Consider the following 26,522-nt stretch of genomic DNA (forward strand, 5'->3'; position numbering starts at 1 on the left):
TTCGATGGAGCATATCTCAATAGTGGCACTGGCGACATCCGGGCTCAGTTGTGCCGAGGGGTCACATATGTTATGGTATCATACGAAATAAGCCATCCAATATTATCATTATTAGGCTTTCTTAACTCCTAATAACCCTGAAAACATAAAAATGAAGTTGATCGGTTATTGCGTTTAATCTGCAGCGTGGATTAATGAAAATGTAGGCAAAATATGCAAATAAGCTCATTAATATTAATAAATATGCAAATAAGGTGACACAAAACTATACAGCACACCAGGCTACCATATACTATCGCCATACCAAGTTTGATATAATATTGGATGGCTGAGCATGATACCAAAACATAATAATGAAGATGATCGGTTATTGCATTTAAGCTGCAGAGTGGATTAATTCATTTGCTTCCACCCGGACAACTAGGCAGCCAAACAACCAGCCAAACAAACAGACATTTGGATGATAACATAAGCCCCACACATGTGTGGGGGCCAAAAAATAAGATGTAAGATTTTTAGAAACACAATTTTGCTTCACTTTTTCTATATCGAAATCATCACACTGAAGCAGGTGAGTATTAATGCTGTTTAGGGTCTGTTCACAAACACTTGTTAGGGGGGCCTAATGCAAAATGGGAGCCCTTCAAAGTTTTGACCCTCCTAATGGGCCCTGAAAAATTGACCACAAATTTTCCTGGGAAAATTGATTTTATATGCTTTTCTATGGGGTTGACCCATAATTTTCATTTAAAAAAGGGGGGGGGGTCCTGAAATTTGGGAGATCTGAAAAGGCGGGGGGCCCGAAAAATTTTTGTGAGGAATTTTTTTGCATCAGCCCCCCTCCCAACAAGTGTTTGTGAACGGTCCTTTATGTCCTGTCGAATTTCCTCGGCAGGATATTTATATAAATAAGAGACTTGGAATTTCATTTTGGTGAAATTGACACGGCCATCATCAAGTAAAATTGTTGAATATGGTGTTAAACGGCGACCAACAAGATCTACACTCTTTCCCTACTCTACGTTCTTCCGAGCTACGTCCGGCTATGGCATATAGATCTCTATGTGCTGCATGTATTGGTTATAAGAATGGAAAAAAGTTCTGAATGTGATGCGTTGTTCCCCGTACAAATCTGTTTATGATATGGATACGTAGTTACGTACTAATATATGCGTACGCACCTTGGAGATTATCCCTTTCCATTTGGAATGTCTTCTTATGTGCCTCCTGTACCTCTCAAAATCAGGCCACCATCGTAAACAGTACCTGCATTTCAATGGTTGTAGATTATTCTTGGTGATTCTAGATGGAGCCGGTTGGGTTCTGGGAGAAAACAAATAAGAAAAGGTGTTACCAAAAATCTGCATCTGCTGCTTTCAAAAAAACTTGTGTGTGCTCCTTTAAAGGGGGGACTACACCCATTGATTTTTTTTGCATTTTTTGCATTTTGTGAAGAAATTACAAAAAAAATTGGACAAAGTGGTATGCAAAATGAAGGGCAAATCTTCTCGCTTTTATTGGTGGCATCGGTATCAACGTAGCTTACATGCTTTTAAAAGTAGAAGCCAAAAGGTGGTACATCACTGATGATTTAAATTCACTTCATTTTGGAAAGCTTACTATCAACGGATTTCGTTAAAATTTTGGATATGTGTTGCTAACACGTTAGGGAAATAAAGTTGATATGTAAAATGGGAATAAGTGGTTCCTGATTTCTTTTATGACTTCATGAACTTGGTGCTCCACAACTATCAAACAAGGCGGTTCTCGAACCACGAGTCTCGCCTGCTTTCGCAACCGCCTGCTTTTGTGATTACTTTTGGTCGAGGTAAATGAATTTAGCGGTTATCGGCTAGGCACGATTATCTGGCTGATGGTGACTGTGCCCACCAAGTTTCATGCCCATGCAACAGTTTTTACTAATTTGACCCCTGGTGACCCTGAAATGACCTTCCAAAACGTTGGCTCTAAATGTTGACTGTATCCACTAAGTTTCATACCCACACAACAGTTTTTACTAATTTGACCTCAGATGACCCCTGGTGGCCTCAAAATGATCTTCCAAAAATGTGGCTTTAAATGTTGACGGTACCCACCAAGTTTCATGTCCATGGACAGTTTTTACTAATTTGACCTCAAATGACCCCTGGTGACCTCGAAATGACCTTCCAAAAATTTGGCTTTAAATGTTGACTGTACCCACCAAGTTTCATGCACATCCGATAGTTTTTACTAATTTGACCTCAGATGACCCCTGGTGACCCCGAAATGACCTTCCAAAAATTTGGCTTTAAATGTTGACTGTACCCACCAAGTTTCATGCCCATCCGACAGTTTATACTTATTTGACCTCAGATGACCCCTGGTGACCTTGAAATGACCTTCAAAAAATTTGGCTTGAAATGTTGAATGTACCTACCAAGTTTCATGCCCATCCGACAGTTTATACTAATTTGACCTCAGATGACCCCTGGTGACCTTGAAATGACCTTCAAAAATTTGGCTTGAAATGTTGACTGTACCTACCAAGTTTCATGCCCATACGACAGTTTTTACTAATTTGACCTCAGATGACCTCTAGAGGTCCTCAGTGACCTTGACCCACTAACCAATACAAACCGGTTTTGTCTCGGGTCAAGATGCACCCACCCACAAAGTTTGAGAAACGTGCGACGCCTAGTCTCCGAGAAAAAGCAAAACTTTAATCAAATTTGTCACACACGCACCCCCACACACACACCCCCACGCACACACATACATACGGAAAAGTGATTATATAGTCTCCTGCCTTATCAGGCGAGACAAAAAGGAACTGGTTAAAATGCTTCTATTTTCAATGTTGAGCTATATTTTGTATTTTTAACTTGCAACATTATTTCACTGAAACTTAATTAAGCCACAGGTAACAGGTTACCACAACCATACTACAGCAATGTTGAAAAAAATTGTATTTCTTGTCACAGTATACCACCATATTGGGTAGTTTTCCGTAAGCTTAACGTTTGTGATTTTGGTAACTATTTTATATTTATTTGTGAAATCCGTCTCAACTAGGCATTCTAAATTGTACTCACCATTTACATCCCAAGGTATATTAGTATATCCACCCATAGATTTTAAATACCGGTATTTAAAATCTATGATCCACCTTGCACTTCTCGATATATATCCAGTTAAAGACAGAATATCAAAATTATTCCTCATTATGATATCACAAACTCTCACATGTGTAGTCAAAATTGATGCTTAAATTTGACCTGAACCAATTGACCTATAACCTGACATACGGTGACCTAATAGCCTTTTCTTCTCCTAACAACACATTATAATATTATTGACTAATGACTATACATCCATTGTGTAAGTGTTTATATATTTTGCATGCACCACTAGATTTTCTATAGAGAGTATAACAAAGGATTTAATGTATTCTATTCATGTACCCTACTTGAACATGCTGAATAGAATAAATCATGGTTTGTTATGAAACACGCATCTGAGTAACTAGGATACAGTAAACACAATATATATAGGGCTAAAATGACTTACTACAATTGTTTAAAAGCACTTTTTTTCTTCTTTTTTTCATATTTTTTTTAATTTCACATGATCCGTGCATATATCGCCTAGCTATAAATGAAAAAATATTTATTTAGACCAATCAAACCAGTATATGGGTGTAGTACGCCCTTAAATCATTAAAACCGATTATAAATGGTGCCACTTTAATTTCACCAATCAGCTGACCACAACTAGCAATCAGTCTCAAGGTTACAGACTGGTCAGTGAGCAAACAGTCTTTTAAAGAAGATATTTTCTCGTGGGACGGGAATGCAAAAAATGGAAATTTTGCATTTGGCAAAAAAATTGGAAGAGGAAAAAATGAAAGAAAACTATCTGTTTCAAACTTGGGGCCCTCAACAATTAGTGGTGCAGCTAGGGGAGGCATTGCAAGGGCCGACCTACATTAATTTAGTACTGGGATGGTTTGATTTGATTCAGTATATTTATGAATTCAATTTTTTACTTTTTAGTTTTTACATTTTTTTTCTTTTAATTGTTGAGGGCCCCACATTTGAAACGGATAGTTTTCTTTCATTCCATCTTAGAGGGGCGCTAAATCAACCAGTTCAGCACCCCCTAGATCAATTCTGTGCCCCCCCCCCCAAGTGGTGAAACACAAAATTTTCACACACTTTACGTACTTCTCAACAGAGTCATTTGAAAGACCGTTTTCAATGCATGGGAGGGGATCATCCCTATTTCTCTTTTGGCCACTTGAGCATGTATGTACGTCATCCACAAGTGGAGCTCCTGCGCCCCTCCGCAGAACTTCCGGTAGTGGATGTTCTGCGCTCGGGGGCGCAGAGAATCCACTGTCGGAGTTGCTGCGCTCGGAAGCAAAATAATAGATTTTCGTATTATAATAACGGTGGATCATTTCTGCGCTCGGGCGCAGAACATCCACTGTCGGAGTTGATGCGCCCGGGCGCAGTCCCTTATATATGTAACGGTGGATCATTGCTGCGCTCGGGCGCAGAACATCCACTGTTGGAGTAACTGCGCTCGGAAGCAATATAATTCTTATTATAATACTGGTGGATCATTTTTCTGCGCTCGGGGGGGCACTGAACATCCACTGTTGGAGTAACTGCGCTCGGAAGTAAAATAATAGATTTTCTTATTAGGCCTATATTAATAAATATACATGCGTATAATAACTAGTATTAGGCCTATTATAATAACTATAACTCCAAATTGACAGCAAAATAATGCATTTTCTTATTGAAATTACGGCGGATCATTGCTGCGCTCGGGCGCAGAAAATCCACTGTCGGAGCTTCTGCGCTCGGAAGTCAAATCATAAATTATTTTCTTATTTTATTAATAAAATACAATATGCATGCGTATAATAACTAATATTTTCTTTTTATATTAATAAAAACTAATCAAAATAATAGATTTTCTTATTATAATAACGGTGGATCATCGCTGCGCTCGGGCGCAGAACATCCACTGTCGGAGTTGATGCGCCCGGGCGCAGTCCTTTATATGTAACGGTGGATCATTGCTGCGCTCGGGCGCAGAAAATCCACTGTCGGAGGTTTTGCGCTCGGAAGTGAATTATTTTCTTATTTTATTAATAAAATACAATATGCATGCGTATAATAACTAATATTTTCTTATTATATTAATAAAAAATAATATGCATGCGTATAATAACTAAACTCCGAGAAGTTTATTGCTATTAGTATAACCGAATTGACAGCAAATAATATATTTTCTTATTATAATAATGGTGGATCATTTCTGCGCTCGGGCGCAGAACATCCACTATCGGAGTTGATGCGCCCGGGCGCAGTCCCTTATATGTAACGGTGGATCATTTCTGCGCTCGGGGGGCGCAGAACATCCACTGTCGGAGTAACTGCGCTCGGAAGTAAAATAATAGATTTTCTTATTAGGCCTATATTAATAAATATACATGCGTATAATAACTAGTATTAGGCCTATTATAATAACTATAACTCCAAATTGACAGCAAAATAATGCATTTTCTTATTGAAATTACGGCGGATCATTGCTGCGCTCGGGCGCAGAATATCCACTGTCGGAGTTGATGCGCCCGGGCGCAGTCCCTTATATGTAACGGTGGATCATTGCTGCGCTCGGGCGCAGAACATCCACTGTTGGAGTAACTGCGCTCGGAAGCAATATAATTCTTATTATAATACTGGTGGATCATTTTTCTGCGCTCGGGGGGGGCGCTGAACATCCACTGTTGGAGTAACTGCGCTCGGAAGTAAAATAATAGATTTTCTTATTAGGCCTATATTAATAAATATACATGCGTATAATAACTAGTATTAGGCCTATTATAATAACTATAACTCCAAATTGACAGCAAAATAATGCATTTTCTTATTGAAATTACGGCGGATCATTGCTGCGCTCGGGCGCAGAAAATCCACTGTCGGAGCTTCTGCGCTCGGAAGTCAAATCATAAATTATTTTCTTATTTTATTAATAAAATACAATATGCATGCGTATAATAACTAATATTTTCTTTTTATATTAATAAAAACTAATCAAAATAATAGATTTTCTTATTATAATAACGGTGGATCATCGCTGCGCTCGGGCGCAGAACATCCACTGTCGGAGTTGATGCGCCCGGGCGCAGTCCCTTATATGTAACGGTGGATCATTGCTGCGCTCGGGCGCAGAAAATCCACTGTCGGAGCTTTTGCGCTCGGAAGTGAATTATTTTCTTATTTTATTAATAAAATACAATATGCATGCGTATAATAACTAATATTTTCTTATTATATTAATAAAAAATAATATGCATGCGTATAATAACTAAACTCCGAGAAGTTTATTGCTATTAGTATAACCGAATTGACAGCAAATAATATATTTTCTTATTATAATAACGGTGGATCATTTCTGCGCTCGGGCGCAGAACATCCACTATCGGAGTTGATGCGCCCGGGCGCAGTCCCTTATATGTAACGGTGGATCATTTCTGCGCTCGGGGGGCGCAGAACATCCACTGTCGGAGTAACTGCGCTCGGAAGTAAAATAATAGATTTTCTTAATAGGCCTATATTAATAAATATACATGCGTATAATAACTAGTATTAGGCCTATTATAATAACTATAACTCCAAATTGACAGCAAAATAATGCATTTTCTTATTGAAATTACGGCGGATCATTGCTGCGCTCGGGCGCAGAAAATCCACTGTCGGAGCTTCTGCGCTCGGAAGTCAAATAAATTTTCTTATTTTATTAATAAAATACAATATGCATGCGTATAACAATAAGTAATATTTTCTTATTATATTAAAAAAAATCAAAATAATAGATTTTCTTATTATAATAACGGTGGATCATTGCTGCGCTCGGGCGCAGAACATCCACTGTCGGAGTTGATGCGCCCGGGCGCAGTCCCTTATATGTAACGGTGGACCATTGCTGCGCTCGGGCGCAGAACATCCACTGTTGGAGTAACTGCGCTCGGAAGTAAAAATAAAAGAGTCTAGAGTCTAATATAATATAATATGTTTTTTAGTTTTGTTTTGGGTGTTTTTTTCTCATTTTACATTTATTTTCTGTTTTCTTTCATCTACATTCTTTTCTTCTTTTGTCTTTTGTTTCTTTCCTTTTTTTCCCGTTCACGTTTCCTTGTCGGTACTTTTCATGTAACCGCAAATGCTATTTCAGATAATTCCTATTCAAATATAATTCTGATTGACACATGACCACTTGCAATTCGGCCTTTGTTAGTCAACAGATAAGTAGGTGTAATCCATATGATTCCCAAACAAGCGGAGGGGGTCCAAAAATTAGCATAAGCGAAGATCAATGTCAATTTTAAATCCACGGCAGAGGATAATTATGCGCCGTCATTTTGTGGTTAGAGATTAAAGGAACCGATAAACGTGGTTTCATGTCGCCGCTACCTAGGCTACACCAAGGCTACACTTTTATTCTTCCAAAAAGATAATCATGCAATTATTATGAAAGTTCCCAATACATTTGGACGCGAAAAACATTGGGAATTTGCAAAGAAACAACATCATAAAGTTCACCTCTATCACTCGAAATACTCTCGCACTTTTTGGATTTGGACGGAGAGTGCGGCCCAGTAGTGCTCGGTGGTGCGGCCTCAGAGTTAGTATCATACGCAGCCAGTTTGGTTACGCTCCCTCTACACGCGGAGGGAGCGTAACCAAACTGCCTTTGTAGGAGACTACGATTTGCGACTGCGTTCCGACATATTATCATAATCGGAAAATTATATTCATAACAGAAAATCATCCCGTTTTACTACAAATAGGGCGAATTTGTCAGTTTGCTCATATATTTAAGTTGGAACATGTGTAAATATTACAAATATGCCACCAAAAAAAAAATCGGTTTTGAAAAAAAATGAAGGTATATTCTGAAAAAAGATCGTACATAAAAAACAACAAAAAAATGGCCGACCCTACTTGAAAGGTCCGTCCGCCCGTAGAACAGGGTTTCTTTTTTCGTCGCGGCCTTATCGGTTCCTTTTATCTATTAACCACAAAATGACACCTACTTATCTGGTGACTAACAAAGGCCGAATTGCAAGTGGTCATGTGTCAATCAGAATTATATATATTTGAATAGGAATTATTTGCGGTTACATGAGAAGTACCGACAAGGAAACGTGAACGAAAAAAAAAAGTTTTATTATAATCTGAGCTTGCGAGCGCATTATATAGACCTAATAGTAAATATCAATAAACTTCTCGGAGTTATAGTTATTATTATATACTTCATTAATATATTCTTGTTCATTGATTGGTTAAAAGTGGATCACATGACCAAAAATAGTTTTACCATCAGTACTCCTATCCGTAAATAGTACCTCTAAGCCGTAAATAGTATTTTCAATGTCCCGGATGAGCCGTAAATAGTACCTCCAAGCCGTAAATAGTACTTTTGACCATGCCTTCCGCGCGCGCGCATTCGATGCGACGGAACAGTTCACACACGCGAAACTGCCATAGCGTCATTTCGCGCTGCTGTAATTGGTTAGCCCGATTTTAGGCTATTCGATTTTTTGAAGGGTAGGTTGTGCTTAAATTAGCCGTGCTGTTCACTCAGGATAGAAGCGGAGAAAAAAAACGTCAAATAATTTTCTTTTAACAAATCAATGAACAAAGAACATATTAATGAAGTATATAAAACAAATATATACTGCCTTTATTCGAAGTTCTGGTTAAAACTATGGTCCCTTGTTGAGATCAATTAATACTATTGATCTCACCTCGGGCCCATAGTTTTAACCAGAACCTCTCATGGCAGTATATATTTGTATATTATACGCATGCATAGGCCTAATAGTAATAAACTTCTCCGTAGAGCTATTACAATAAAAAATATATTATTAATATAATAAGAAAATAATTTATTTAGCTTCCGAGAGCATCAACTCCGACAGTGGATTCTTTGCGCTCGAACGCAGCAATGATCCACCGTTATTTTAATAAGAAAATCCATTATTTTGCTTCCGAGCGCAGACCTAATAGTAAATATCAATGAAACTTCTTGGGGTTATAGTTATTATTATACGCATGCATAGGCCTAATAGAAATAAACTTCTCCGTAGAGCTATTACAATAAAAAATATATTATTAATATACCGGTAATAAGAAAATAATTTATTTTGCTTCCGAGCGCATCAACTCCGACAGTGGATTCTCTGCGCTCGAACGCAGAAATGATCCACCGTTATTTTAATAAGAAAATCCATTATTTTGCTTCCGAGCGCAGTTACTCCAACAGTGGATGTTCTGCGCCCGAGCGCAGCAATGATCCACCGTTACATATAAGGGACTGCGCCTGGGCGCATCAACTCCTACAGTGGATGTTCTGCACCCGAGCGCAGCATTGATCCACCGTTATTATAATAAGAAAATCTATTATTTTGCTGTCAATTCGGTTATACTAATAGCAATAAACTTCTCGGAGTTTAGTTATTATACGCATGCATATTATTTTTTATTAATATAATAAGAAAATATTAGTTATTATACGCATGCATGTTGTATTTTATTAATAAAATAAGAAAATAATTTATTTGACTTCCGAGCGCAGAAGCTCCGACAGTGGATTTTCTGCGCACGCGCAGCAATGATCCGCCGTAATTTCAATAAGAAAATGCATTATTTTGCTGTCAATTTGGAGTTATAGTTATTATACGCATGCATATTTATTAATATAGGCCTAATAAAAAAATGTATTATTTTGCTTCCGAGCGCATCAACTCCGACAGTGGATTCTCTGCGCCCGAGCGCAGCAATGATCCGCGTTATTATAATAAGAAAATCTATTATTTTGCTGTCAATTCGGTTATACTAATAGCAATAAACTTCTCGGAGTTTAGTTATTATACGCATGCATAATTATATTTTATTCTTATTCAATGGGTGCGTCTTGTAAAGAATTCACGTAATTTGATTGGTTTTCTGGTGTATAATATCTCAAAATAGTTGATAGTGATATTAGACAGGAGCGCGCCACCACGCAACGGCGGCACGCTTGTTGCTCATCAATGATCGTAGCGATAATGCGTTCAGCGTAATACACGTCGCGAGAACTAAGAACGCGATTAGGCGGCTTAGATGTTCGTGATGGTTTCGTTCATTTAAAACAACGGGATGTCCTCACAAAAGTAACTTTATTTTTTCTGAAAAAGGCAGTTTTTCTTGCAAAAATTACATTAAAACTGAATAAGAATGAGAATAAAAGATAGGATTTTGTCTTTTGCCGATCCAATATTGTGTCATAATGGATGGGGTGGCCAATATTTTTATCGTAGTGGATACCGGCTGCGCCGCATCCACTACTCAAAATATTGGCCAGCCCATCCATTATGACACGATATTGATAGGCAAAAGACAAAATCCTATCTTTTATTCTCTAATTAATAAAATAAGAAAATAATTTAGGCCTATTTGACTTCCGAGCGCAGAAGCTCCGACAGTGGATTTTCTGCGACCGAGCGCAGCAATGATCCGCCGTAATTTCAATAAGAAAATGTATTATTTTGCTTTCAATTTGGAGTTATAATAGGCCTAATACTAGTTATTATACGCATGTATATTTATTAATATAGGCCTAATAAGAAAATGTATTATTTTGCTTCCGAGCGCATCAACTCCGACAGTGGATGTTCCGCGCCCCCCGAGCGCAGAAATGATCCACCAGTATTATAATAAGAAAATGTACTATATTGCTTCCGAGCGCAGTTACTCCAACAGTGGATGTTCTGCGCCCGAGCGCAGCAATGATCCACCGTTATTATAATAAGAAAATCTATTATTTTGCTTCTGAGCGCAGCTACGCCAACAGTAGATGTTCTGCGCCCGAGCGCAGCAATGATCCACCGTTACATATAAGGGACTGCGCCGGGCGCATGAACTCCGATAGTGGATGTTCTGCGCCCGAGCGCAGTAATGATCCACCGTTATTATAGTACGAAAATCTATTATTTTGCTTCCGAGCGCAGCAACTCCGACAGTGGATTCTCTGCGCCCGAAAGCGCAGCAATGATCCACCGTTACATATAAGGGACTGCGCCGGGCGCATCAACTCCGATAGTGGATGTTCTGCGCCCGAAAGCGCAGAAATGATCCACCGTTATTATAATAAGAAAATCTATTATTTTGCTTCCGGGGCGCAGCAACTCCGACAGTGGATTCTCTGCGCCTCGAGCGCAGAACATCCACTACCGGAAGTTCTGCGGAGGGGCGCAGGAGCTCCACTGGTGGATGACGTACATAACTCACTTGAGTGCACATGGCTTCCACACAGTGAGTTTGGGGCACAGAGGTTGGTATACACTACTGTACACATAGCCGCCTGAACTCATTTGCATAAGTTTGGAGGTGGGCTGATCGTATTCTGATTCGTCGAACACCTAATTTGCATAGGTTTGGAGGTTTCCATATTTGGGTTTACCTAATTAATTATTAATGACCCGGACATTGTTTACATCATGACGTCATTAGAGCTGGTCACTATAATGCAATTGTACTTCCTCACCTTGAATATTGTAATGTTGTTTGGGGAAATTGTGGTATGTCTATAGCAAAGAGATTACAAATTATCCAAAACAGAGCTGCTCGCATTATTTGTGGAGCTCCATGGGATACCTCCAGTGCTATTGTCCTAGATCAGCTCAATTGGAAGCCACTTTCTCATAGACATCAGTATAATACCTCAATTTGGATTTATAAAATTTTAAATAACTTAGCACCTCCTTACCTTTCAACTGTTTCCTCGTTTTCTAATAATAAATACAATTTTCGCAAAGTAAAAATAATGTTTTCATCCCACAGCCTAAAACTGATTTCAAAAAACGTAGCTTATCATATAGAGGTGCAATCTTATGGAACAGTCTTGATGATAGGGTCACAAATTCACCTAATTTATTTACTTTCAAAAATATGCTGAAAGATGTTTCATTTAATTCTTTTCAGTTTTGTTTATAAGTTTATAAATTCTTTCATTTTTCCCCTTGTATGTAAGTTTATTTATGATGTTTTGTATCGCTTAACAATTCATTTGATATTTTTATGAAGTGTCGCTTGTAAACAGTTTTACAAGGTAACCTATATACATTGTAAGTTTATATGATCTTTTGTATCTTTTAACAATTCATTTGATATTTTGTATAACATATCTCTTGTAAACATGTTTTGTTAAATATTTGTTTGTACTGTAGTTTGTATCCACGGCCCCAAGGAAGAACAACCTAGGGTTGAAGTGGGCCCACCGTGGCTAAATAAAGTTGAATCTGAATCAAACATCCGACGAACGAACGTTTGCAGTTTTCTTTTTATTACTGTTATATCGTGAAATACCATATAGCTGACGTGTTAGTCCAATATGATAGGAAAATATTATAACCAATGACCCCATGTTCACATTGGCTAAATAATTTTCGCTGGAAAGGGGCCGGGACGAGTCGGCCATTTTGTTTGCAAAAGGCATGTTCTTCTCCCGCGTTAACCGGAAGTGGCAGCGCCAGAACAAATGAAGTTATTTCTGGATTTCAGCCGGAACGGTTACGTTCACTGCCGTGCATCAGTATAGGCATCAGCGTATCTAGGTTTTACTAAAGTAAAACATCTTTGGTTTGGGGCTACCAAATTTTGGCCTGGCCCGTTCCCCCCAAAAGGTAAATCCGACCCTGCAGGGAATGCCCCCTCTTATCACCCCACCACTGCTTTAAACGTCACATCAACCTACCTAATTTGGTTTCCTGGCATTCTGTACTTGGCTTTTATGGTTGGATTATTTGTTGATAATACTTTGACATGGGCTGATGCCACTCCCTGAAGAACAGTAAAAATAGAGTAAATTGTAAGTGACATGCAAAGATATTCTGTACAACATTGTTTGTCATACATTGTACTGCTACATGTATGAGATTTGATAAGTGAACATACTATATTAAGGAGGTACATTGTACTACACCCCTGTCCTATTTTGTGCCTGTTTTTGCATTTTTCTCAAAAATTATAGCGCATTGGTGACAATGACAATTAGTAAGATGTATATTGTAGGGGCAAGGACTACAACTACTACACTGAAAATTCAGCAACTCAAGGCAAGTAGTTATTGATTTATTGATCAAATATTGGTTTCCCCTCATTTTTGACTGTAACTCCACAACTGTTATGTGTGTTGAAATAAAATTTTCAGTGCAGTAGTTTTAGTCCTTGCCCCTCTTATTTGTCACCAATGCGCTTTAATTTTTGAGAAAAATGCAAAAACAGGCACAAAATTGGACAGGGGTGTAGTACAATGTACCTCCTTAATATAGTATGTTCACTTATCAAACTTGGCCTTAATATATGATTTATGCTACTTTTACACCCTTTACGTACATCTATAATAAAATATGTGTTAAAATAATAAAGAAATTAAATCAAATATATATTACTGTCTACGACTCGCTCTCCCCCTCCCTATCTCTGTCTCTCTATATAATCAACTATATATTTAAAATTCAAAGAACAGTCCTTCCAGAATAGGTAGTCGCTACTCTGAGTTTCACGCCAAGAAGGCAATCGTCAGACGTCACAAATAAACAAAAAAAGTTGTTACATATCAATTAAATTTATAAATAAATAAATAATTTATAAATAAATAAATAAATAAATAAATAAATAAATAAAGTTTAAATAGCTAGTATTTATGTTGTTAAATAAATAGATGAATAAATGAATATTACAATAAAAAATAAATAAATCGGAATACAAATAATAAATAAATAGACATAAAAAGATAAATAAATCCAATCTAATTTGCATTTAATGTTTTATTTATTATATTTCAATTTAAACTTATGACACCCACACATTGTATCCCCGGGATATAAACAAACAATTTAAATAAATAAAATAAGAAAACAAATTAGTAAAATAATAAATAAATAGGAATAAATAAATAGCCTAGGTCTAGGCTATAGACCACTTGGCATGTGACGTCATTGTCCGGCAGTATGCGCGCACATTATGGCAATTTCCATTGTTCTTTGCCCTGCAGTGTGCGTACGAATCGTAGTTTGCTAAGGGCATGTGCATTTTAAATCACCCGCCACATTTCATATAGTACAAAGCCATTGAACAGTGTAGTGGCTCGTTCGAGCATATCGATAGATGAGTCCCTCGCCTTTGTTGATAAACAGTGATGTCAAGTGGTCTATAGGAATAAATAAATATATTTATAAAAATAATAAATTAGTAAATAAATGAATGAATATAATTTATTTATATAATAATATCAGGATAATCATAAGCCTACAAATAACAAAGTAAAATACGGATTTACAAATAAGTAGGCCTATAACAAGTGAAAAAGAATATACAATTTTATTAAATAGCCGTGACCATGGCCAGTGTCGTCACGTCTTCGGCCGCAAAGGCAGCTGTGCACTGTATATCCGGGACTTTCCGGGTATCGATAATAACGGTGTTGCTGTGAATGCTAGAACCATTAACAATCGATTAACTGATGCAATTAACAATAGGACGCAAAGCTGTCTTCAACCGCTTGTCATATTATCTGCAATTCCGTGAATTTTTCATCCAAATTAAAGAAACGAAGCTCAGACAAACTGGCATTATAATAAAGGAGAGAAAAAATCAGAACCGTTCGGATTCGAACCAGCGCAGCGTGCACTAACGATTACATGTCGTAGCTCACCACCACACGCCACAACAACTCATGGCGGATCTACCGGCGAATTGAACATGTAGTGATTTTATTCTCTCGAAAATGTCTCACGGCCAATGTAATTTTTTAATTATAATTAGAGAGGGCGGCCTATCTGCTGTGTCCTGGCAGAACATCAGTCAATATGGGACATTAAATATTAAATGCGAGGATCCAGAGGATACATGCCTGAGAAAATATATAATAATTAAAGAAACGAAGCTCAGACAAACTGGCATTATAATAAAGAGAGAGAAAAAAATCAGAACCGTTCGGATTCGAACCAGCGTGCACTAACGATTACATGTCGTAGCTCACCACCACACGCCACAACAGCTCATGGCGGATCTACCGGCGAATTGAACATGTAGTGATTTTATTCTCTCGAAAATGTCTCACGGCCAATGTAATTTTTTAATTATAATTAGAGAGGGCGGCCTATCTGCTGTGTCCTGGCAGAACATCAGTCAATATGAGACATTAAATATTAAATGCGAGGATCCAGAGGATACATGCCTGAGAAAATATATAATAATTAAAGAAACGAAGCTCAGACAAACTGGCATTATAATAAAGGAGAGAAAAAATCAGAACCGTTCGGATTCGAACCAGCGTGCACTAACGATTACATGTCGTAGCTCACCACCACACGCCACAACAGCTCATGGCGGATCTACCGGCGAATTGAACATGTAGTGATTTTATTCATAGTGATACTATGAGGTACCGGGTAGTTAAGTTGAGTCAGATGATATTTACGTTGGCGCCTTTGTCTGCCTGATACGTTTGGCTTGTTGGCTTTTACAATCCTCGCTACAGAGTAACGCTGAAATAAAGTTTCGAAGTTAAATAATTGTAGGCTATTATGTAATGCAGTACATTTTTTGTACAGTACAGCTAAATGTTACCTACATGTATAGGGTATAAAGATAATATAGCTAGATATGTTTTAACCATCACGATACACCTTAATGCTTGGTCCATCTATAATAAATTACTGAGTTTGGCGAATTTGTAAGGCTAAAACTTCTACGCTTTTACGTTATTTCGAAAACGGATTTTTTGCGTTCAGAGAGTAAAGTTGTCCGCACCCCAATAAAACGTTCAATTTTGTTTTTGTTTACGTTAAGGGTGTCAAATTATGTTAATTAGTTTCAAAGGCAGGGCAAAGGCAGTGGCAGCGCACCTGCATGCTAACACAATACACCAATGTTGACATAGCCTGAATTACATGTAGGCCTTCTATCCTGTCATCGGTGTGAGGATATTATGCCTGTAGTCTCAACTATTACATGACACAGTAGAAGCAACTCACATGACAGAGTAGAAACTCAATTAACATCTATTGTTTATTCAACTAATTGATCAACATTAGCATGTATTCTGTGTTTTTATGGAGAACCTATAGTTAAAGTGAAACTTTTGAAGGACAAATTAATCAGGGTTGCCAAACCACACCATGAATAGGCCTACTCTGCTTTGTGGTAGTGCTATGTTTAATGTTATCAGCATAATGTATGATCAGGTATGATCATAACTTATATGAAATAGAGTGTAAGGAAATGTGAATAAAATTGTTTCAGCTGCACAGTGGTGTAGCCAGGACTTTTTTCAGAGAGAGAAAGAGGGGGGGAGGCAAATTTCATGGGGGGGATTGTCACAAATGGGCTAAAGAGAGTACTACAAATTTATCCAAAATGGGCTAACAAATAAAAAGTACAACAAATGCATAGAAATCTAAAATATCAGATCAGCCAGCAGGCCACAGGGGCCAAGAGGGATGTGAATAAAATTGTGTTCATCTGCTCAGTGATGTAGCCAGGACTTTTGCAGGAGGCGGGGCAGCAAGGTACATTTCAAGGTGGGGGACAAACTTGGATGAAAATGATAAAAAATGAGCTAAAAGGTACAACAAATTTGTCCAAAATGGGCTAAAAAGTACTGTAGAAACAAAGGCATAAAAATCTTAAATATCAGAGCGACCAGCATCCCACAGGGGCAAGACATGATCTAATTGCAATTTCAAGCCATTGATTTATATGGAAAAGATACTAAATATTATACTTCTAAGTTCTAAATGATCATCTCCTCTCATACCATTATTAAATAAAACATTTACATGTACACAAAATGTACAAAATTTACCAACCGCGAAATCCCCTGACCGCGAAAGACGGGTGACCGCTAGTATTGCAAAATCCCCAGACTCCCATAGTGTGTGATCCAACTAACAGTTCTGCATAATAGGGGCCTACTTGTAATGTGAACAATTTATTGGACATAAAATTGCTTGAAATGCACATTGCCTGCTTTGACCTGTTTTAAAGATGGAGAAAAAAGTTGATAAAGAGTACCACATACCTTCTTAGCAGAGGGTTTACTCTTCAGTTCCACAGTTCCTTTCTTCTTTGTCATAATGTCAACCCATGCTCCAACAGCTTCTGCCACTTTGTCTGGGACAGGCTCTTCAGTGTGGTGATCCAAAGCCAACTTGGTCATAATAGAAGCTGCGAATGTAGTAGGGGAGGGTTGTTGGCAATTGTGGGATGTACGTAGGGGAACTGTTGCTTTGCACTTCGAACATTGAATTTTGAGATTCTCAAAATGTAATTGAAATGTATACGAGATTGCTCGAACATCATCAAATTTGATGGTATCTTCACAGGATGGACAGTTGACAGTACTGGATCGTTTGATTTGAAATAGCTTTGACATGCATAAAGAGCAAAAGTGATGATTACAGGGTGTGGATATTGGATTGGACAGAATGTGTAGACATATACTGCAAGTGAAGTGAGTTCTAATGTTGGGATCATCTGTGGCCAATTGTGCTGGATCATTGGTAGAAAGTGCAGTATGATTTGACTCTTTAGCTATAAGATCTTGAAAAATGTTGTCTTCTTTTAAGACAAAGGGTAAGCGGTTGGTCAGGTGTGGCGGTGCAGGTCTGCGAGAAATACCACCACGTCTAGCTTTTTCCATTTTGTCACACACAAAGCATGGACCATTGGTTGATCGTGGGTGATGTGACCATGGCACCTTTGTGTCACCTAAATATTTTCTGTGCAAGTTTTCGTCGGCTTTGGCATGATGTAGTTTTCTAATGCACTTTCGGCATACATGTGTAGGATGTATATCTTTTTCATCCAAATTGATATCTATAGCAAATGCAAATTTTATATCTTCAGCATAGTAAGTGGCTGGTTTTGAAACTTGGCTTTGTGAAAGTGACAGTTTCTTCGCATTTGGTAGATGATATCCACATATTCTACAAAGCTTTCCTAACGATCTAGTATGAATCTCCATAGTTGGACATGTGATCTATAAAAGTATAAGGAAAGAAACATTGTACACAATGTAGGTTACATTTTTGTGTATGTTTTTAATGTCCCTGTCATTTGTAACACCAGCCCTCCAGTATAGCAAGGATGCATGCATTTATGTGGATACTATAAGGCTAGTCAAATCAGAAAATCACCCAGCACTAATGCTAATTGCAACAGAATTCTTTTCGCATGCGTCAATCTCCCAAAAGCAATACATTGGTATGGTTGTTTTAAACAAGATTTGACCCTTTGAAATTTCACCTCTGTATTACAAGCAGCCATTTTGGATTTATGCAAATTTGGCACTGTTCTTGGATTTTTGGGGACTTTGATTTGTTATTAAATATGCTTTTCTGAAATGAATGGTGATTAAATGGTTTGTTGCAATTAGAGGTGGGTTAACCCCTTATTTTTCTTAATTTGACTAGTCTATAAGACCCCCCCCCCCAAAAAAAAAATGCTTGGTTGCCCTTGGAGGCCGACCCCAAAAAATTGGAAATCTTTGGTGGTTTTTTTTTTCCCTCTTTTTCTTTTTTAAACAAGTACCGGTACGGTAAATTTTCATTTAAATTTGGTCCAAAAACGCACAATTTTGTACCGTAAATTGATCAAGCATAATGTCAATACAAGCCTTTTCAAAATTGAGGAAGAGCCCAAGGGAAAAAAGGATCGATCTACTGACCTCTAAAGGGCAACCAAACAATTTATTTTTTTGGCTTAAGTACAGGCTTTTGTCAAATGTCAAATATATTACTAATTAAAATGTATTACTAGCTGATAATTCGTTTTTTAATTGTAAAAAATGTTGGTGTTTTTGAGTCGATTGTTCAAAATGGTAAAAAAGAATACGATGTTGTGTGTACACAACTACATGTACACATGAAGTGTATTACCGTAATACGGATTTACAACAAGGCTCATTGAGAAGTGTCATTACTCCGAAGGTTCATTATTCCAAAGGGTCATTATTTAGAAGGGTCATTACCCCGAATTTAAAATAAGGTTCGTTATTCAGAAGGGTCGTTAATCCAAAGGTTCGTTATTCTGAAGGGTCATTCATTACTCTAAAAGCTCATTATTCCGAAGGATCTTTATTCCGAAATTCTGATTAACAAACAAACCTTGCTGAATGGAATTTACAACCATTATACTGAAGAATCATTATTCCAAAGAGTACTCCAAATTAATGTTATAGGACTGTTATTCCGAAATTTGGAGTAGCAACCCTTACATGTATTGTAGGTATATCGAACCTTTGTGTAAATTTAGAGTAGGGCCTACGGTAATGTACCCTTGGAAATAAAGTGCCTTATTTTAAATTCGGAGTAATGACCCTTCGGAATCACAAGCCTCATTTTAAATTCGGAGTACTTACTGGACCTTCGTATCAAATAATGAGCCTTATTTAAATTTTGATTAATGATTTGTCGGAATAACAAGCCTCATTTTAAATTCGGAATAACGAGCCTAGTATTAAATTCAGAATAACAAGCCTTGTTTTAAATTTGGAATAACAATTAGCCTTCTGAATTATGACACGACACGTCGGAATAACAAATCTTATTATAATTTCGATGTGATGACCCTTCGGAATAAAGCACCTTTGGAGTAATGACTCTTCGGAATAACAAACATTGTTGTAAATTCAGAGTAATGAACCTTCGGAATAAGGACCCTTCGGAATAAGCGTAATTGTTGTGCAAATGTGAACTGGTGAATGTTTAACTAACGGCCTAAAAATTGTTTGATTGACGTAACATCAAAAAAAATATTAGGGTAGGTGGGTAGGGTTGTTTGTTTTTACTTTAAGGTGGTAATACACCACTGGCCTATTTTGTGCCTATTTTTGCATTTTTCTCAAAAATTATAGTGCATTGGTGAGAAGTAACATATATTTTGGGGGCAAGGACTACAATTACTGCACTGGAAATTTTATTTCAGCACAAACAACAGTTGTGGAGTTAGTCAAAAATGAGGGAAAACCAATATTTGAAGAATAAATCAAGTCCTGAGTCACAGAAATTTCAGTGTAGTAACTGGATTCCTTGTCCCTATAAGGCAAAAAAAAAGTTTGTCTCAAAGCTTGCGCGCCCGTTTGTAAAATCGCACGATTTGACAAAAAAGAAATGCGGAAATTGTTTTTATTTCAAAAAAAAAAAAAAAAAATTTTCCATAAAAAAATTGGCAAAAATCAAGACTTTTTTCTCAAAATACTATGAAAAAAGTCGGGAATAAAAAAATAAAGAAAAAAAATATTGCATTTCGCATTTGTTTTTAAATTTCTCGTGAGCTTTGAGACAAACTTTTTTTTTGCCTAATACATAACTTTTGTTACCAGTGTGTTATGAGTTTTTTATAAACATGCAAAAACTGGTCACATTTTTATGAAGGGGTGTAGTACCACCTTAAAAGTTGTAAACTGCTTTTGATATTCAAAGGCCATGGAACTTATGTTATAAAAATAAAATAAAATAAAAATTTTCTATTGTTTTTTTTACAAGGTCAGGGGGTCTGACCTACTTTTAAGGTCGGTCAGGTTAGGTCATTCAAGCCATTTTTCTTAAAGGCCTGAGGTTTTTGAACATGTTTTACTGTGAATAAATAAAGCTATTATTATTATTTATTATAATGACTAGCGGGACACCCGCGCTACGCGCGGGTCCCCGCTAGGTGAGTAAATGGGAGAGCGTTCACTAAAACAGGAGGAATTACTGAACAGGTAGAATCATTGAAACGGTAAATTTTATTTATCTGAACCTGACCCTCATTAAGCCTACGTTTCCATTTGAACTTCTTTCTTTCTTTCTTTTTAGTTTTTTCTACATGGGCCGAGCCAATTTTGTCCCATTTAAAAATAATTCTGCTGCTAAGCTTGCGATTTTCCGTTGACCATGTGTTTTTATTTATTCAATCCCGTTCCCGTTATTTTCTAAATCTGTCCTTTCTTACATTTCCTTTTAGCTTCTTTTTTTTGCTGCATAGCTTGTGATTTCCCGTTTTCATGTTATTTATTTAATTCTGTCCTCAGTTTAATAGCCTTCTTATTTAAATTCCTGATCTTTTTTATAGCTTTTTTTCTTACATTTCCTGAAGAGTTTATTTCTTTCCTTCTTTAGCCTATTTTATTCCCGTTTTCATTTTGTGACTAAGTTCTATATAACCCACATAGGCCTACTCGTACAGCCTGTTTGTCCTCATTTTGTTTTCTTTTTTATTTATAGTAGGCCTACCTCTTCATGTTGTTTGTACTTTTTTAACACACATCTTTTTCCCGTATTTATTACGCTACGGTCGTTAATATCATTCATTACGTGTCTGCGTCGTTTACACGTGCCATGGCGTAGTGCTGCGTTATTCAGCGGTATCGCTGCGCTTACGCGAAACATTTCAGCATTACATACGCCCGTGCGACGCAGCAGGGCTAGCTTAGTAACTGACTCCTTTTTTTTGTTTACCTAGTATAGCAACGGACCACATTTTCACTGATTTTGAGGCCAATTCTTAACCGTTTTCAACCAAATTTTCGCATAACCATCTCGGTACATTCCTCGATCTTCCGTATGAATTTGGTGGTATTTGGATCGAAACTGACGGAGCCTTTCAAGGAGTGTTTCGTGATCCTAGCATCCTCTTTTTATGACATTTTTCAGTACATAAACACAAAAAAAGCATATTCCCAAAATTTCAGTTGATTCCGATTTTGCGTTTGCGAGTTAATATGCATGATTATGTGTATTACACTGCTCCATAGACAATGCGTTGTAATTTCGTTCTGGTGCACCAGAACGAAATTCAAATTTCACGATATCTTTGCAAAACGAATTAATCTGCAAGAAATATTTTGTACATAAACATTATTTATGTAGCCAGAGGTTTCCAGTGATATAAAAATCTCAACTTTTTTTGAGAAAAGTGGGGGGATGAGGCTGTGGATCACGAAATGCCCCTTTAAGTGCATACATAGATAGTATACGTCATAGTACAATGTAGTATAGATACATACATACATACAAGTCAACATTCCCCTATTTATAGTAAGATCATATTGGTTATAATTATGCTATCTTAATTTAAACAAGCCAAAACAGCCCAACTCAAATCTAGCAAGTTGTACCCAGTTCGGCAATTGTTCATTTCACCACACACACACCGTCATCATCCCAATATCTTCGTGTTAAAAATTGCCGTGGTACTACGTACGATGAATCCTCACGTTCAACAACTACGCATGGTGCCAAATGCGAAGTAAATAGGTAAATATATTCGCAGGCGAAATTTGCAAAAAAAAATGTAACACGGGCTGTATTAAGGGCTGTATATATCGAAGAGAGCTCGTGACCATATAATATCTGATACAGATACCTGACAGATACTGTGTGTAGCTAGTGTATACAATAAATACGAACGGTGCATTCTGGTTTTTGAGAATGATATTGAAAATAAGATAGATGGAAACAAAAATTCCTTTAAAAGAATATTCGGAAATTTATAGGATTCACACTATCCCATTTGGTCCCATCCGGCTATCCCACTTAGTCCAAGGCCATTTAGTCCAGTTCCCACTTGGTCCAGTCCCATTTGGTTCAATCCAACTTTGTCCACTATGTCCCAATTGGTCCTCAGTGTCCCCGGGGCCATATCCCACCCACTGGCATGTCCCACCCCGTCCCACTAGCGCCGTAGTAGCGGGCCATGTCCCAATAGGTCCATGTCCCCAGTGGCGTAGCCAGCACTTTTTCAGAGGGGGGGCAAGGGGACAAGACAAAATTTAAGGGAGGCACCTTTTGGTGAAAAAATCAGTTAATGTTACAAATGTGCGTGAAGCGCGCGAAAAATTTTGCCATATTGAAGCTAAACTGTTGAAATATGGTATAGAAAGTGAATAAATTTTCGCGCGAAGCGCACAAAAATTGGCACTTTTTAGAATAAAATGGCAAAATATAATGTAAATATGGTCAGAAACACAACTGCCCCCTTGCCCCCACCCTTGGCCACGCCACCATGTCCCAGTCAGGGCCATGTCTATGTCCCGGGGGGGGGGCACTTCAATATGAAATGGATATAGGTACTAGGTGTAGGGCTGGCACTTTCGGCAAAGGGGGACAAGACAAAATTTAAGGGGGACACCTTTTGGCGACAAAATCAGTTAATGTTACAAATGTGCGCGAAGCGTGCGAAAATTTTGCCATATTGAAGCTAAACTGGTGAAATATGGTATAGAAAGTGAATAAATTTGCGCAAAGCGCGCAAAAATTGGCACTTTTTAGTTTAAAATGACAAAATATAATGTAAATATGGTCAGAAACACAACTGCCCCCTTGCCCCCACCCTTGGCCACGCCACCATGTCCCACTCAGGGCCATGTCTATGTCCGGAGGGGGGGCACTTCAATATGAAATGGATATAGGTACTAGGTGTAGGGCTGGCACTTTTGCAGTTAGCAGCATTCAGTGAGAGGAAAATGTAAAAAATACGGGGTCATTGGGTGAGAACATGACCTTTTTTAAAATGGAACCTTTGGGTGAGAGCCGAATTTCTAGTTCTAAATGGCTTCAAATTTCTTTGTTTTTTCAAAATAAGTACCATAACAAAATCAGTGATTGGTCCATATCCCACTCAGTCTCACTAGGTCCATGTCTCACTAGGTCCATGTCCCATTAGGGCCATGTCCCCCTAAGCCACAGTCCCATTCAGCATGTTCAGCCAATGTAGCCTACGTACCGGGGCCTATGTGTAGGCTACATGAAAAGATGACAAGATTTAGAAGAACAGAAATGGGAAAAAAGGAGATAAAGAACGGGATCTATGTCAAATAGGGATAGTGTCCACTTGAGGCAAAAATAGGCACAATCTTTGTCCCATTGGATTAACCTACAATGCTAAAATGCAATACACACGAATGGACACAGGAAATTTTACGTTTAGGCTTTTTCCTCTGCTTTACCGGTCCCTGCCCCTCTGATAATTCTAAGAACACTTTTACAAACTTGCCCCTATTTTAACTTGGAAAATAAGTCACAGAATTCTAAATATTTAATTAACGGTCGACCAAATTTGTGACCCCTTTTTATCCATTTCGAGGACAGCTTTACTCCTAATTTTCTATTTTGCAGGCAAACCCGACGTTGAAACTTTTCTTTATCAAGGGAGAGAAATCAGCTCTTATAATATGTTTAAGGGACCTTTGGACTATGTTTACCTGACAAGAAGAAGGTTGGATTTGAGGAGCATGTGCTTGGTTCAGAAAGGTATTTAGAATATCAAATGAAAATTCATACTAGCACCTATGGGCACCTGTAACGTGTGAAGATGTTAACCTTTCGTGCATGCTTCACACTTAAACAGCCCCCCACCCCCACACACACCCCTACTCGCCTTCACCGACAACCGTGGACCCTTTTTGTGTGTGTGGTTGTTAACAGTGAAACCGTGGACCCACACACACAGACATATCATAATCCAAACATAGACTTCTTTGATATTTCACCGCTAACCGTGGTCCTGGTATTACACCTACCCCATATGCAAAGTTATGCTGTATAGCACCCTCTGCCGCTGTCCTACGACCGTGGACGTCCACGTTTTGCAGTTTCTGGTTTTTCACTACATAAGTGTGGACTCAAAGTCCACGTTTGTAGGTGAAAACAAGCGCACACCCCTCAGTCACACCTACACACCTGCATTTCAAACATGGTTATTGTTATTTGTCGAAACTAAATGCAAAAAACAAGAGAAATGACACACACTACCATACAGTACACCAAAGAATTATGGTACCAGTTGTGTCCACCCTGTATATCCTACATAAAGACAAATATGTCAAAATTAAAACAAGCAGCCAATATCTGTATACTCTGTATAATCAATGAAAGCACAACGTAAGTTTAACAAATTAATCAATGGAAGCATGGCGCTAGTTCTCTTGTTCGTGAATGCTTTGTGTACAAATCAATAGAGCATGCAATGGAGCAAATTGCAACTTTTAAATTGGTATATTCCTTGGGTTTCGTTGTGTCTTAATTTCTTGAACAATTTTAACGAATGAGGTCATAAATTCAAGCTAAAAGTTGCAGCTATTGGCTGCTGTTTCAAATTATGACACACTTGTCTTTGTTTAGGATTATACAGGGGTGAACATAACTGGCACCTTAATTATTTGGCTTACTGATATGTGAAGGTAATTAGCAGGAGTTTTTGTTTTTCATTTTATTTTCTGTGGCATCATAATAACAAAATTGATTGTATGATAAAATTATATATTCTCTTGCTACCTAAATACAGCCTCTTGAAATCAATCTGAAATTACAATATTTTTGGGCGGGTGGAGGAAAAATGACAATTATGATTTTGCGATGTTCGAGGCCTAGCAGAGAGGATCTAGAACAAAAGACGCTACCACTCATTCATCAAACTCGGCAAAATTCCTAGTTGGGAGACAATTTGTTATCCTTTCCATTGAGGCCTCTGAGAATTGATATGGAAACTTACTTTTTATACATGACATTTGAGGTGTGATTAAGCAAAATCAGTCTGAAGTCGGACATATTCAACTTTCAGTTTCTTAAAGGATTGTAAACAGCATTTTGCAAAGCTACATTTTGGAGGAAATGCCATTGAATTTGGACAAGTTCAAAAGATATGAGCAGTTAAAGACTTTCTAAAACAAGAGGAAACAAAAGGAAATACTTCCTTTGTTTGGCTATATTTAACATGATCTGATTGGGGCCAAAGGCGGCAAATTTGAAACTGAGATAAAGGTACAAATATGGAGTAAAAAACAATAAAATACATAGACATTAAAAAACTTTTAAGTTTAAAATAACTTAAGAACCAAGTATGGTAGACCTTTGGTGTTTTCGGTAATTGATAGCCTATTGTATGTATAACGTGATAATTGTAGTAACTCAATTTTCAAAAATGACTCCTTTGGCCCCCATGGAGTAGATTGTGTCACATGTTACAAAATCAATATTTCCAACTTCCAATTGATATTGCTTGATCACATGACATTTATCTGGAACACTGACATGATGAAAGAAGTTGCAAAGCACAGTAATTATTTGTCATTTTCAGAAATTGCAATTTTTAGTATGCGGTTTTATTCTTTTTATTTAAAATCACTCTACCATGCTGGGGGCTCCATATGAGGGAAGCAAATATGGGTCTCATTTTCAGTCAGGCCTCTGGTATAACAATGGCCGCTTTTGGTTGACCTTTTCAGTAAATCCCATAATTCCTTGCGGTTAGACCCCAGATGTCGTCATTTGATGTCCCTAGCGAACATTGTTACTGCACATTTCAAGTCAGTGTGACGTCACATGACGAAATCCCAGGTTGTGTTAAATTTGGCCAAACATCTGGACTTGGGTATAAAAACCATACAATTTTCTTGAAAATTTAGTATAAATAACAATAAACAATTTTGCCAAG

General features: G+C 37.6%; 2 protein-coding genes across 2 annotated transcripts in view; both read right to left on the reverse strand.

The window, feature by feature from the left end:
* The window catches only part of LOC140164545 (uncharacterized), an 83,211-nt gene that overhangs the window by 28,316 nt on the left and 28,373 nt on the right, over positions 1–26,522 (reverse strand). The gene's annotated exons all lie outside the window — the stretch shown is intronic.
* Positions 1,181–22,350, reverse strand: LOC140164547 (V(D)J recombination-activating protein 1-like). Its single transcript, XM_072187852.1, has 3 exons — positions 22,243–22,350; positions 17,128–18,087; positions 1,181–1,323 (listed from the first exon to the last, which is right to left on the reverse strand). The coding sequence occupies exons 1-3, from the start codon at positions 22,249–22,251 to the stop codon at positions 1,303–1,305; spliced, it is 990 nt and encodes a 329-aa protein (XP_072043953.1). The 5' UTR covers positions 22,252–22,350; the 3' UTR covers positions 1,181–1,302.

Source organism: Amphiura filiformis, chromosome 11 (assembly GCF_039555335.1).
Source record: "Amphiura filiformis chromosome 11, Afil_fr2py, whole genome shotgun sequence".
Taxonomy (NCBI): Eukaryota; Metazoa; Echinodermata; class Ophiuroidea; order Amphilepidida; family Amphiuridae; genus Amphiura; species Amphiura filiformis.